This window comes from Xiphophorus couchianus, chromosome 6, assembly GCF_001444195.1.
Source record: "Xiphophorus couchianus chromosome 6, X_couchianus-1.0, whole genome shotgun sequence".
Classification (NCBI taxonomy): Eukaryota; Metazoa; Chordata; class Actinopteri; order Cyprinodontiformes; family Poeciliidae; genus Xiphophorus; species Xiphophorus couchianus.
In genome coordinates, this window is record NC_040233.1 from 11,791,407 (window position 1) to 11,805,512 (window position 14,106).

General features: G+C 36.5%; 2 protein-coding genes across 2 annotated transcripts; both read right to left on the reverse strand.

Annotated features, from left to right (window-relative positions):
* Window positions 1–1,157: 1,157 nt before the first annotated feature.
* On the reverse strand, window positions 1,158–9,422 carry mbd3a (methyl-CpG binding domain protein 3a). Its single transcript, XM_028020469.1, has 7 exons — window positions 9,254–9,422; window positions 7,228–7,384; window positions 5,536–5,673; window positions 5,338–5,428; window positions 5,068–5,245; window positions 1,924–2,079; window positions 1,158–1,837 (listed from the first exon to the last, which is right to left on the reverse strand). Exons 1-6 carry the CDS (start codon window positions 9,265–9,267, stop codon window positions 1,929–1,931), a joined length of 729 nt encoding a protein of 242 aa, XP_027876270.1. The 5' UTR covers window positions 9,268–9,422; the 3' UTR covers window positions 1,158–1,837; window positions 1,924–1,928.
* Window positions 9,423–10,140: 718 nt separating this feature from the next.
* uqcr11 (ubiquinol-cytochrome c reductase, complex III subunit XI) lies at window positions 10,141–13,385 on the reverse strand. The gene is made up of 3 exons (XM_028020470.1): window positions 13,235–13,385; window positions 11,748–11,889; window positions 10,141–10,500 (listed from the first exon to the last, which is right to left on the reverse strand). The coding sequence occupies exons 1-2, from the start codon at window positions 13,282–13,284 to the stop codon at window positions 11,769–11,771; spliced, it is 171 nt and encodes a 56-aa protein (XP_027876271.1). The 5' UTR covers window positions 13,285–13,385; the 3' UTR covers window positions 10,141–10,500; window positions 11,748–11,768.
* Between the last annotated feature and the right edge of the window lie 721 nt (window positions 13,386–14,106).

Below are 14,106 nucleotides of genomic sequence, written 5' to 3' on the forward strand. Positions count from 1 at the left end.
GGTTGGGTGTGTTCATCATGGCTACCAATGAGGTGTTTGGGGTGGTCCAATTACACCTCCCGAGTGATGCTCATGCTCAGTGGTATTGTTTGCTTCATAGCTTATTTTATAGCAAGAGGCATAACTTGGCAATGTCTGATTACTGACCTTAAAACACACCGAAGAGACCATTTATGTGTATAGTAGGCTATACATAAAAAAAAAAAATACATGTCTTAAATACAAGCCCATGTATGCGTTGAAATCACACGACTCAAATTAATGCTACGATTCAAATAGCTGGTCTTATATCTCAACGCCTTTAACAATTAATCAAAAATAGCAATTGAAATAATAAAACACTTGAGCTAAATTGTGATAAAGGATGCACCAGCAGCAGAGGGCGTTCCTCTACACCCTGATATAAAGAAACTCAATCTCACTTTTTTTTTTTCTTTTTTGATGACCTCACTTAAGGTGAAACAGGAAGGAGAGGGGGTTCTGGGTAAAAGGTCTTAAATATATACCGTCTCATACAGTAAAGGTATTGTTGAAAACATCTCTTTCAGCTACTTCTGTTCCATTGATACATCTTATTTCATAATTTGCCAAGTGCTGTATGGGCGTTTGTTGCAAAAACACATTAGATGCAACATTTCAACACATCAGCAATTACCTTCCACAGGATATATTGTGAATCCCCAGTTATAGCTTATAGGGAAGGCACAGATTGAGGATTTTGGATTCCTGATCAATTATTGGTCAAAACACTCTAAATTATTATTATTATTCTGACAAAGTAATTAAAAAGTAATTACAGTGCCTTGTGGAAGTATTCACATCCCTTGAAACTTGAAACTATGAAAATCTGAAAAAGGAAAACAAAAAGTATTCATTAAATATTATTACTCTTTGTATTACTGTTTGTGTTGAATTTAATCAAAAAAAAAAAATAACTTGGAAGCCCATGGTAACTTTGGAGGAGCTGCAGAGAGCCACAGCTGAGGTGATTAGATATTAGACAAATCTGGCCTTTACAGAGGAGTGGTCTGACCCAACATGTTAAAAAAATCATGATAAGCCTGTGGTTGCAAGGTAACAAAATGTAAAAAAAAAAAAAAAAGCCTAAGGTTTATAAATATTTTTGCACTGTGTTGTCGGTGAAACAAACTCATGAGTTATAAAGAAGCTGCATTTATTTCACAAACAAAAATAGCATAAGGATGTACAGTACATCGGTGTTGCACAATTTCACTTGTCTTTCCAAATCTTTAACGTTACTCTCTAAACTTTAATGTTGTTGGCAAAAGAACGCAAACAATGCAAATATAACGACTCAGGCTTAGTATCAGGAACAAAACTAACCGTAAAACTTGAAGAAGACAGTCTTTTACTGACAGCCATATGAGTGCCGTGTTCGTATAAAAATACCGCAGCTTTTCTATGCTTTCAGAAACACACCGTATAACAAACCACCTACAGAATCAGTAAAATATAAAGCAACGCAATCTGGGAGAACAGTTAAAAATATACAGCCTCTGCAGAACCCACATCGACATTATAAAAACACGCAAATTCACATATGTGAGGTTTTGTAACTTCAATACTGAGGTTAAACAGCTGGAAACTAAATGTAACACTGCATTGTATTGAACATCTTCCACAGCTGCCTTACATTAGTAGAGGTAAAAGGAAAAAAAAGCACCCTTTTAGGATTACACTACCAAGTGTAAAAATGTAAAACAATAAAGATGACAGTCTTTGTTTGGGTTAGGGAAAATTTAAAGATCTCTTTTTTTTTCTGCATTCGAAACAAAATGGAGTCTTTTTTTTTAGTATATGGAGTCTATCAGCAAACCTGAAAAGAGACGAGAAAAAAATGTGTTAACTCATTCGGGAAGGTAATACAGTTTATATTTCTGTAAACTATATGAATCCGTCTACCTCGGCTATAACTCCTCATTCTCCAGCAGCTCGGTCTTCTTCTCCACTTTGTCGTCTGCTGCATCTGCAGCAACATCCTCTATGTGAGCAAGAGAGTCGGCCATCAGGGCCTCTTCAAGTCGTCTCCTCACATTCAGCACCAGGTCCTCCTGCCTCCTGCACACAGAAACACACACAATGTCAAAGACGACATGTTGTGGCTCTAAAGCTACATCCCAACACTGTCAGAGACTGGCAAAATGTAAATACTTTCAATCCAGCACAAAACATCCATCTGTATATAAAGGTCTGTTGACTGATTAATCATGATTAATCACACACTGTCCATAGTTATCTTGTGATTATTCAAAAATAACTGCATTTTAAAATTTCTTTTAATGTACCTTAGCCGAATGCTTATGGTATTATTATAAAAATAATAAAATATGAATGTTCTTATATGCACTGAAATGGATTTACTTGTTTTATGCAAGTTAATGTTTCTTTTATAATCACCACAATACCATAAATGATAATTATAAAGACTATTTTACAGAAAAATCTATAAGGTACTTTCTCTAAAAGATTTGTCAGAAGTACTCACTACATGTACTCCTGCATAAGATAACCGTGCAGCAGTACAGTTATTTGGAACAGTTAATTTTCCTCTTGTCATGAAAGAAAATGAACAAAGGCAACAGATTTTAAATGGGATTATAAAAAGGAAATAAAGAGCAATAAATACACTGCAGCAACACAGAGTGTAATACAGAACTAGAAGTCATCCCATAAAGGGCTGTTAATAAGACTTAATTTTGGGCAGTTCCTCCATTTGTTTGATGGAAACCCCTAAAAACATCAAAAAGCTCTTATGGAGGAAATGGATCCATGAAATCATGACAAAGGTTTCTTTCCTGAGGAAAATTTACTAAGAAGAGCTGATTAAAAACAAAAATCCTTGGAGTTGCCTCAGAAGTGAATAGCTGCATATAAAATGATGCTTTACTATGGTTTGTTTACAGCTGCTAATTAATTCTGGGGTTCTTCCCGTTTCTCTGGCTCTCAGCTGTGACTGAGACTCACAGCTGCTCTGCGCGCAGCGCTCAGAGCCGAGCCGAATGGGAGGAGAGGTGGACAGGAGGGGAGAGAGAGTGGAGCTGTTTTCAGAGACAACTTTCCTAAGAAACGGGAGACTAGCCCCACAGCTGAAACAGAGAAAGAAATAACTTCACTCCACAGTGCAGACGAGGTTTACATAAAAATCCGTGCCTTAATCGTGTGTTAAAAATTAACGCACGATTAATTTTGGTCATGATTAAAGTCGCTTGACCAGAGTCGCAATGTAGACTTGTAAATTTAAGAGTTTTTATTGGGGTTTTTTAGCTCCTTCTTCGCCACAATAGACCAGAGAAGCATCCATATTATTGCAGACAAACTTCAATTCATCTAATAATGTGCCTCCTCTATGCCATCATCACTCAGAGGCAAGGCATCCAGATCCCTAAACTCCTCAGTTTGAGTAGAGTCCTCAAGTTGAGCCTTTCCACGTTTTGCCAAGTTGTCACTCCAAACTTCAATGTATTTTAGTGGGATTTTATGCGAAAGATCAACATAAAGTAGCACATAATTGTGAGACGAAGGAAAATGAAATATGGTTCTCAAAAAATCTTCAATTAAAAAAAAGCCAAAAGTAGTCATATTTGCAGTTTGCTACAAAACGTGTAGGAGGCACAACAAACATGCTTAACAGGGTGATCTGGCAAAATGAGACAAAAATCTAACCTTTAGACATGCTAGAAATGAATGGCAGAAACCAACTCTGCACATCCCTCTGAACACACCATCACTGCAGAGAAACATGGTGCCGGCAGCATCAAGCTGTGGGGTTGATTTATTCAGCAGTGTCAAGGAAGCTGATGAGCGTTGATAGGAGGATGGATAAAGCTAAATGGTTGAAGAAAATCTTCTAGAGACTGCAAAAGGCAGGCCCGCTCTAGACTGGCAGTTTATCTTCCAGCAGGATAACAAGCTGGAGCTACAATGGGATGATTTAGATCAAAGCATATTTGTGGCCCAGTCAAAGCCCAGGCCTAAAAATACTGCACAATCTGAGACTTCAAAACATCTGTTCATGGACTCATCATCCAATATAACTGAGCTGCTGCAATAGTGGCGGTGCCAAACTCCAGAAGCAATTAAGGGGTTATTGAAGCCAGTTATGATAATTGTGATAAAATGAGTAAAAGCAAATGAAAGTTGAATCTAGACTGAAGTGAATAACATGAGCAGAAACTAGTCAGACCACAAACACACAGCAACCTACCCAGATGAGAACTACTGAGAAAAAGAAGCAAAAATGACTGGAAACAGAAACTAAACAGCTGAAAACATGTGGATGAACATGATCTTTGTGCAAGCAGTAAAAATATACATTTTTAAATTAATTGCATAACTAAATCCAATTTAAAAACATTTTTTCATAAAAGATATTAACATTTCATCTAAATGTTATCCACTCTACAGTTTTGCTATAGAAGACCATTAGGATTTTTTTTTCTAATTTTCTTCTATTAGGAAAAGAAACACTCAACGGCTTTTATCCTAGTTAAAACAAGAAAAATATTGTCAGTATAACTGATTTTTTAAATTATTATTGTTAAAAAGAATGCCTTTAAAAATGTTTCCAGGGTTGATTATATTTAAGTGTATTCTTTTAATATAAATTTTCAGTTAGAAATTTGATCACCACGGCAACCCTGGTTAGAAAACACCCTTCTATTGCTCACTTTTGTTTCATGAGTAAAACCAGAGAAATTCAGTTTAAACCTGCAATTAAATCACTTTATTTTCCCCAAGAAACTATTAGCCATTCATACGAGGGCACTTTTTTTGACAAAGCTCAATATTTAATAGGAAGTCCTAGATTTACACATATTTTGTAATCATGAATTAGTTAGACGTTGTAACAGTTTTCACCCTCTGACCCCAGAGTAAACAGACAACCCTTGGAAGCACTAATACAATCACAAGAATCACCTTTGACACTTCGAATAATCTCTTTAAAAAGAGCTGGTTGTTCATTTGACGGAACTATTTTCTATAAAGGAAGCCAGAAACAATGGGTTCACACAAATGCTCTGTACTTTTAGCTCTAATTGATCCTACCTGATGTCATCATCAGTCACCACAAAGGCCTTGCAGAGAGGCTGGGCTGTGTTCAGCCAGACTCCTGGGTTTTTCTCCACCGCAGCTGTGAGCTGGCCAGTGATGGGCGCTGGGCTGGTGTGCAGCGCACTGGCAATGGCAGACAGGAGCGTTTTATCAGAACACACCGGCCCGACGCCTGAGGGAAAAAAAAGGATGGGTCAAGTCTAGCTACAGAAAATGCTAATTTTGAACTCAACCTTCTTCGCATCTTGGTAGTCCTGTCCTCACCTTGCAAGCCTTTGGGAAGGTCCATAGTTTTCACCAGCTCTTCTGCTATGTCAAATGCATTTAACCCGCTCAGCTTCCGCTCCCAGAACAGCTGACCAGAGAGACAGATGTTAAGGCTTTTAGCTGGAAGCCAATATGCTCCTTATTCAGGGCAACATAAAAACAACACCCTGACTTTTTCTCCATCCTCCAACTCACTTGCTTTGGTTGATCCACTGCCTTCTGAGGGTCTGTTTTCACCTTGTTGTTGGGATGATTAGTTATCTTAGTCACTGGCTGTTTGAAGATGGAAGCAGTCTGTCGAACTGGGAGTGTTGTGTTTAAATCAGGCTTGACCTGCAGAAGAGACAACATCACACAAATAAAACAAAAACAACAGCTTAAAAAGTGCATGTCTATTTGGTAGCATCACTGTTCTATTGTTTGCGTTGTCATTAGCAACTTAATTATGGTGAAGTTAATTAAAACCTAAAGAGGTTGCTTTATAATAATTACCAAAAAAAACTCTTAATATTGTTATGCAAAGCAAGAAAACGATATAAAAATCTACATATTTGGAGTTATTACACTTTTAATCCGCCTTTAGTTCCCATAGTTGCAGTTGCACAAAATCATGTAAGTTTATCACCAAGTGAATGATCATCAATTACACCAAACAGGTGCTAAAGATCATCAATACTCCACACTTGTTGAGGCAGAAAAAGCTGACTATTAGGTTTACAACTGAATGAGGAAGAGAAAAAAAACTCTGCTGCCAAGCAGGTCAATTACCATGGCAACAAGATCAAACTCAAGGTAGTCACAGTATCTCACAAAAGTGAGAAAACCCCTCACATTTTTGCAAATGTTTTATTATCATATATTTTCATTGGACAACATGGAGGCTTGACACTTTGATAAAATGTAAAGCAGTCAACATGCAGCTTGTATTACTGTAACATCTCAAGATGTTATTCAAACTTCACAATCACAAAGAAGCTGGAAGCCTTGGAGATTGATTTCCAAGGAAACCTAATGCAGCAGATAAAAACACATTAAGCTCATTTCCCTCAGGAATCAGAAGATATCCCGCAGAGCCATCAGCTCAGAACTGGTAAAACGCAGCATGGACTGTCCAGAGAAGTCAGTCAGACCAGGACTGATCTTCCTGGAAGACTTGTATCCTAAAAGCCATAACACCAAAATGAAACAAAGTCAAGTGACTCAAATGGCAGCGACTCTGAACTGACGAGTCAAAAATGGGAAATATTTCCCTGAAAGCAGAAGGCATATTGTTATCGGGAAGGATAGAAAGTTGAACAATAATGTGTTTCTGCAGGCTATGAACGGAAATAAATGTTCTTTACAAGCTTGGCGCTGCTTTTCTGCATTTAATGGAAGGTTACATGAGACAGAACACTATAAGGATGAAGATCTGATTAGATCTGCATGATTTTTGGAACAACTTTCCAGCAGCACTGAAAGCAGATGGTAGCCACAACAAGAAAGGATGGATTTCTCTTTGCTTCGTTCACAGTGTTTTTTTCTTTTTTACAACTTTGGCACATAACTCTAAAAAGTGTGAGACATTTAAAAGTACCATTTATCTGTGACTAGTGTAATAATGCAATACATAACCAGAGAAGGCCCAACTATATACACACAAGATTTACAATTTTAAATCATAAACCCCTTGTTTCAGCTACTTGATGTATATTTAAATAAAATACAGTCTAAACATGTAAAGGCTACCAAGCTTTGTATGAACAAAAGCATTTAACTTTTCAATAAAAGGGGAAAAACCCTGTTGAAAATTGACAACAAAAAAATTATCTTAATAACTTATTTAATGTTAGTTTCTGGAAGGTTGTTGTCTTCATACAAGTCTGAACAGTCTGCTGTTGATCTCACCTTGAGCTGATGGTTTACATCGTAGAGATTCTTGTGTCTGCTTCTCTGCACTTTGGTCTGCAGCGATCGTCCGGCCCGCAGCTGGCTGGCGTTCACATCAGTGCGAAGGTCGCTGCGGAAAATCTGTGGCTTGTTGAGAATACGCTTAACAGGTAGGCTGAAAAAATAAGAAAGAGGGGAAAAAAAAAAAAGAAATATGATAACGTGTTCTTTTTAATTGTGCGCAAATGTAACATGAAATGGAACATTTAAGTAGGTTTACTGAAGTGGTGATTTACCAATATCACTTGGCTTTTTACATTTTCTGCACCCCAGGGTTGTATTACTCAGCTGTCTGTGGACGTCCACCTCCAATAGATGGAATGACATAAACATCAAGCCCATTTCTGTCTTATTTCTATTGATTTTTAGAGGTAAGGTCCGGTGAGTAAAAAGTCTGTGTAGATTAGGGATGCACCAATCAGACGTTAACAGGCTGATACAGATTTCCAGGTTTCCTAGAGATCTGACCTTCCTATTAGGTTTAGCTACAGATTTATATCTAAGGACTATTAAACATAAACCTAATTCACGGCAACTTTATTTTACATCTACAATTAAAACAAAAAGTTGGCCGTAAATGACATGAATGCCAATGGCCTCTTTACAGAAGTGGTAGAAACTACCCGATTATCCCTATGAATGCATAAAAGCACATGTCTAACATCTATCTGATTTTACAAAACTCAAAACAAACCCTCAACAACAAACATGCACTTTGTTAGTATGTTGACAGACTGAAAAAAATAGGATTTTTCCCCCCCATTTTGATGCATTCAGACAGCCGGAAAGAAATCAGACATTTTGGTTGTTGACGTGATTATCAACGATCAGAGAATTTGATAAAATATTGGCTGATTTTGATCATAGGCAAGTTGATAAGGGTGGAGCATTGCCTACTGTACTAAAGAAAAGTTCTGATGGGATTTTATGAGCTGCAAGAGAAGTGGGTTAGAAAAAAGGACTAGCTCTACCTAACAGTGTAATAATAAAAGTTTAAAAATGAAATGCACATCTAAATTCCAGAAAGTAATCTGTAAAAACTTAAAATTTTGTATCAGCATTTTAAGAGATGCAAAAGAAATATTCGGCATTTGAAACTTTCGACTGTCATCAAGAAGAGCATAAAAGCAAAAAGTGGTCAATTAGAGGATAATATCTATCACCACATCAAACCTTTTTCCATATTACAAAATACAGTAAATGAGAGTTTCATAACTGAATTAAAAACTATTGTAAAAAAACCCCCAAATAGTCAGTTGGATACATGAGGCCCCTACATCCTTCCTCTTTCATGTGTGGCCCAATACAGAGGTGACTGGATAGACTGGTAACGACAAGCCAGGGAGTTACAACAACCAGAAGTATTTTTTTTATCCCTATTGTCACTAATAATAATAATAATAATAATAATTTAACTTGTTCTGAATAATTTTACTCAACTACAAATAACATTTTTAAAAAACAAACGTCTAATTAGTTCATAACTGACGGAAAAATACATTTAAAGAAAAAATAAATAAACTTAGCCACATATAGACACACCGTAAACAATTAATGCCAACCTGTGCAGTATTCCTCCCCGTCCTTAATTTTATTTGTGTGTGTAAAAGAAACGTTGGAGCGTGTCTTTGGCAGCAGGAAGTCGTCATAAGGTCCCAGACAGGAGGGGGTCGCTGAATGAAGTGCAACACCGGGCCCTGCACCCTCGCGACTCAAGCGTGTGTAAACAATGAAACTTAGCTAGCTAATCAAGCTAGCGCCCTGGGGAACAACAACGACCCACACAACGTACCTTCCGCTTTCAGTCACATTAAACCATAAATCCAACGCACCCAATAAAATACCAATTTGTTTAAGACGGTGACAGAGAATAAACGTAACTCCGACATGTCCACATGCTAATGAGTGTTTTAACTACTCAACGAACGCGTGCCTGCACATCTTGTTTAGAACAACTCAACTAGCACGCAGTTCAACGCCTCACCTTTTTCTCTCCATGGTCCCGGTTTGTATCGCAGTGTTGGCTGGAGATTCTGCGAAGAAAGAGGGGAGGAAAAAGTCCGCTATCTACCTGTCCTAAATTTACAGTGTTTAGCTGTCGAATTCTGCTGTCAGGACTTTTTAACGCCTGCAGATCACTCCGCCTGCTGGACGCGCAGCATGATCTACTGTAATGCATGCGCCACACAACACTGTAAACTAGTCCGACTTTGACTATGCATCTCTGCTCTAAACGTTTTCACTTACACAATCAGAAAGCAGGAGCAGCTTCCACCTACATGTGACTTTTTACATGTTATTTATTACAAATAGACTGTTTTCATATGTTTGTAGTTTTAAAGATAGTTGTAATTAAAACACCTTTTATTGCACTTGGGAAAAATAATAGTACACATTGGACTACACACATATTACAATAATGGAATAAGAATACAGCTTTGGATATAGAAACTATTTTTGTTCACCCTAAAAACTGTTTTAAAGGATATTCAGATCTTAATGTATAAACCTAAATATATACACACATCATATTAGTTGATTTCAGGTCTTATGTTGGCCTGTAACTTAAGTTAGTGATAATTTTCTACAGTGAAATACAACTAAAGAAAGTAGCTCAACCAACTTTACTCCTGATAAGAATAATCATCTTTCACATACAACTCAGCTGATCCTTATCTCATGGTCTCTTAAAGCAAGTATAAAAAGAGCCTTTTTTTCATAAAGGCACATTCCAGCCAATCAAAGATCTGATTCAGTCAACAGTCTATACTGCAAGGAAAATCCCTCCAGGAATTGAATTTAGTATGTGAAAAACTACTTCAATCCTGTTTGTAGAAGTTTGCAGATGCTCATAAAAAATACTCACAAACACAAGTTAGAATACATACTTTACTTCTTCTTGAAGCAAAATCAAGAATCTAATTTGATCCATATAACACAATGATTTAAAGAGAAAACTAAATCCTCAGACTGCGCAGGTAGAGAGGAAGCAGCAGAGATGACTTTTCTTTTTCTTTTTCATCCGTACTTTTGTTTTACACTGGCAGAAAACAACGAAGACGTCAAATGCCTGGACGATTCCACTTAAAAGTTGATGAAAGCAGTTCGGTGTTGACTGAGGTGTTAGTGATGGGCTCTGCAGTGGGACCACAGACCAATGAACAGGCTGCAGCGGCTCATGCTTGTTATGAACGTCTCAGTATCAGTAACAAGCAAGAAACAGAAACCAACCTGGGAAGAGAAAATGGCAAATTGAGATTTTTTCATTCAAATCAACAAGATTCAAGCACTTTCCATCAACCTCATGAATGGAGGTGTAAGACCAAAAATAAAATCATACACATGTATTGATGTAAGGGGTTAATTACTTCATAGTAGACATATATACATACATACATATACACACACATATATATGTATTGCAGGGTTCAACATCATCCTGACATTTAAGCAGAGTTATTGATTGTCTCAGAATTTTGTTTTGTCCTACCATGACCAAACGTAGAGACTTGTTGTCCAGGGACTGAGTTGTTCTGTGTTTGTCTAAATATCTATCAGCAAATTCCTCACCTTCAGTCCTGGAAATCCTCCTATAATTACCCAACCATCATAACTGAGTTCAACATGTTTGAAAAATGCTCTAATCTCTTTAATTCTTTTTTTTTCACTTTTCCAAAAAAAAAAACAACAACATTTAGTCATTCTAATAATCGAAGACAACTACTGAGCAGCCAGAAAGCAGCTTTGTTTTTATGCAGCCCAGAAGACATAGTAAAAAAGTTAAAAAGTGTTACTACAAAATATTTTACTTGCAATTTAAGTGTGGGTGCTGAACTTAAATACGTATAATCACACTAAGGTTACACAATCTCAGGAAAACATGACTTTGGGATATGACGTTTGTACATTGTAATAAAAATATCAACTCCAATCGTCACATTTTCATCACTGTGTGTTTTCCATCATCATAAAATTAGGATGTGTTGAGCCTTAGCATCTTGGTAAGTAAGGCTTTGCTGACACTGCTGGAGAAACTGTTTTTGGTTGTTGCTGCTCATACAGTCAGGTCACATTTCATTCAACTTTTACATGAAGTACTCTAAACTAACTAACCTGATGAATATTGCATTCAATACATCTATTGTGAATGCGCAATGACGAGATGAAAGTGCAAATTAGACTAAACGTAATTTACAGATGGAAATTGTACCCATGAAAATAATCCAGACATAAAAAAATATACATATAAAAAAAAAGAAAATCACGTGCTAATTTTCTTACTGTCATATTTTAATGACTTAGACAATATAATTTAAGAAAACATGTGAAACAGCAAAACAAAACACAAATAAATTCAATTATCATTATTATCATCTTGCTAGCAAGCAGAAAACAACAGTCTTCTTTGACGGTCAAAGCAATACAGCAAATCACACAGAGCCAAATGATTAATAAACACTGTGTCTCTATGTAGCTACCTTTGACTGACAAGTCTGCCTCTACTCGTCCTTCTTGAATTTGCCGTTGATGTAGGGAACATAATCCAGAATCACACGCCAGTCTGTGAAGTAGACCAGGGCCACGCCTCCAGTTGTTCCCCAGAAGGTCATAGTGGGGACCCTGGAGAGTGGAAACAAATCCCTCTGAGACACATAAGCGAGCCAAAAACCAATCTGTGTTTAAGGGAACCACATATTAAGGTGAAGCTAAAAGAAATTGCATTTGGCTGTCTGTTTAGTTAGCTGGATTTAAAAAAGAAAACAGTAGACAATACACATTCAACAGATAAAAACAAGCATAAAGAACCATGTCAGTCAAGCCTTACATCAGAAATTACACAGTAAATAAACACATAATAGACTAACATAGTCTCATTTCCAGAGGGAAGAGCAGTAGAAGAAATGGAGGTTAATAGAAAGATAATAAACAAATCCACGTCTCCCTGGGGGCAGTTTGGCAGCTTGGGGGGAAAGCTTTAGCCAGGCTAGTGTTCAGCTTATAGAGATGGGAATGCAGCACAATTTTCTTTTACAAAGTTAATACACATTTGTTATTTCAAAACACCAGATACATTTTTCCTGATTTTTCACTCAAGTTATCACACGTTTGAAATTAAGCAAACACAAGAGATTATTTTAAAGTTATGGCATATAGTTATAGAGGGCCCAGGTTTTTAGCAACTTGCAAAAAGATTTTTTGATTCAAATATTTATCTTGAAGACAATGGAACAAGGAATACGGTGAAATTAAATTTGACATTTTCACACCTCCATTTTCTTCTTCCATACTTACACAGACCTAGAAACTATTTAAAGAATCTAATTCAATTTATTTCCAAACTTGTCAAGATTGTGTAGGAACTCAGTTACTATGATCCCAGACAATTATGACTGGTTTACTCAACTTATTAAAAATTAATGAATAGCTAAGACAGGCAAAACTATTATATTATGCAAAACATTCGTAGTAGTTCCTTTTCCAGTTCAAATGCTTGTACATATTAACATTTTAATGATGTTTTCTTTCCAATCCCCTACGTAAAAGGTTGGCATATTGTAAAAAGCTTTCAAATAATTCACCAGAATATCTTGATTCCTGTTTTTATTTTAAGTATTTGACAAATAAAGTCAGTTAGCTAGTTGTTCACCTTAAAATAACACTGAATTACACGGTACAACATTCCCAATGCTATATCGTAATCTGGGAAAATAACAAAAAATAAACAAATAAATAAATGAAAAGAAAAAGAAAAAAAGAGGCTAATGCCTTAATGTAACATATTTGCAATTTCACGGGATTTTGACCCAGAATCGAGCTAATAGCCTGAATTCATACCTATGTCCCCATTGCTATGACCTCGGCTAGGCTAACGGCTAATTTTAGGCACGACTAAACCACAACTCCAAGCTCCCAGTGTCAAATTTAATCAATTATTTATCAACAAAAGCAATATGAAAGCACATACCACGACTTGGCGATGGCCGTATACTTCTGACCGATCAATTTGCCAATCATTTTAGCTGACAGATGCCCTTCTACCTACAGGACGCGCTGCTTTAAATGGTGAGAAGAACTTCCGCCACAACACATCCTAATTACTTCCGCTTATTTACAAAATAAAAGTTGTGAACTGTCGTGACAAAATAAAAGCAATCTAGTACTCCTTTTACATCCCTCCCAAAAGTCTATGTTTTCTTAGTAGACTTCCAGAATATGTTATTACTTTAAGTATTTAAATGAAGTTTTTTTTGTTGACAACAATAAAATGACAACATTGATAATGTGTCTCAGTTAGTTTTCATTTACTACTTTTTCTTTGTAGAATATTATCTGTACTTGTTCTGATGTCAGTTTTTTTCGTAACTACCACTACTTCTTATAGATTTACATATAAAAATTAAAATAGATTACCAATGAAAGCATTAAAGAACATTTTTATTAGAACCGATACGTAAGCGGCAGACCATGATGAGTGGCAAGTTTGCCGCATAAAGCAAGCAACACAAGTAGGGGTCTATATATTTTTTTCGTGTCACAGAAGCAGTAATAATTACGTCCAATTCATTTTCATTATCACTTAAACAAAAATGGACATCTTTATCTTCAACTTTTTAGCAAACGCCAGAACATTTGGTTCCTTCAGACTATTAACAAATTCACCAAGAAGCTTTTGGTCACAATATTTGCATAGCAAGAAAATACTTCTGTCTCCCACTACTCCACTTTACTTGTAACCTTGCAGAACACAGTGGCTTTAGATTTATTTTTTCCACATGTGGAAAAACGAAAAAAAATCACAGTAGGTAGCTTTTAACCCCAGGTTGACCAGATTCATAT

Excerpts from the sequence above, each read along its gene's own strand:
- mbd3a (XM_028020469.1), bottom strand. Across the intron at positions 5,674-7,227 it reads ATGTAAACCATCAGCTCAAG|GTCAAGCCTGATTTAAACAC; the intron begins GTGAGATCAACA and ends TCTCTTCTGCAG. Across the intron at positions 5,429-5,535 it reads CAGTGGATCAACCAAAGCAA|CTGTTCTGGGAGCGGAAGCT; the intron begins GTGAGTTGGAGG and ends CTCTCTGGTCAG.
- uqcr11 (XM_028020470.1), bottom strand. The coding sequence starts at position 13,284 with ATGATTGGCAAATTGATCGGTCAGAAGTATACGGCCATCGCCAAGTCG. Across the intron at positions 11,890-13,234 it reads ACGGCCATCGCCAAGTCGTG|GGTCCCCACTATGACCTTCT; the intron begins GTATGTGCTTTC and ends TCCACTCTCCAG.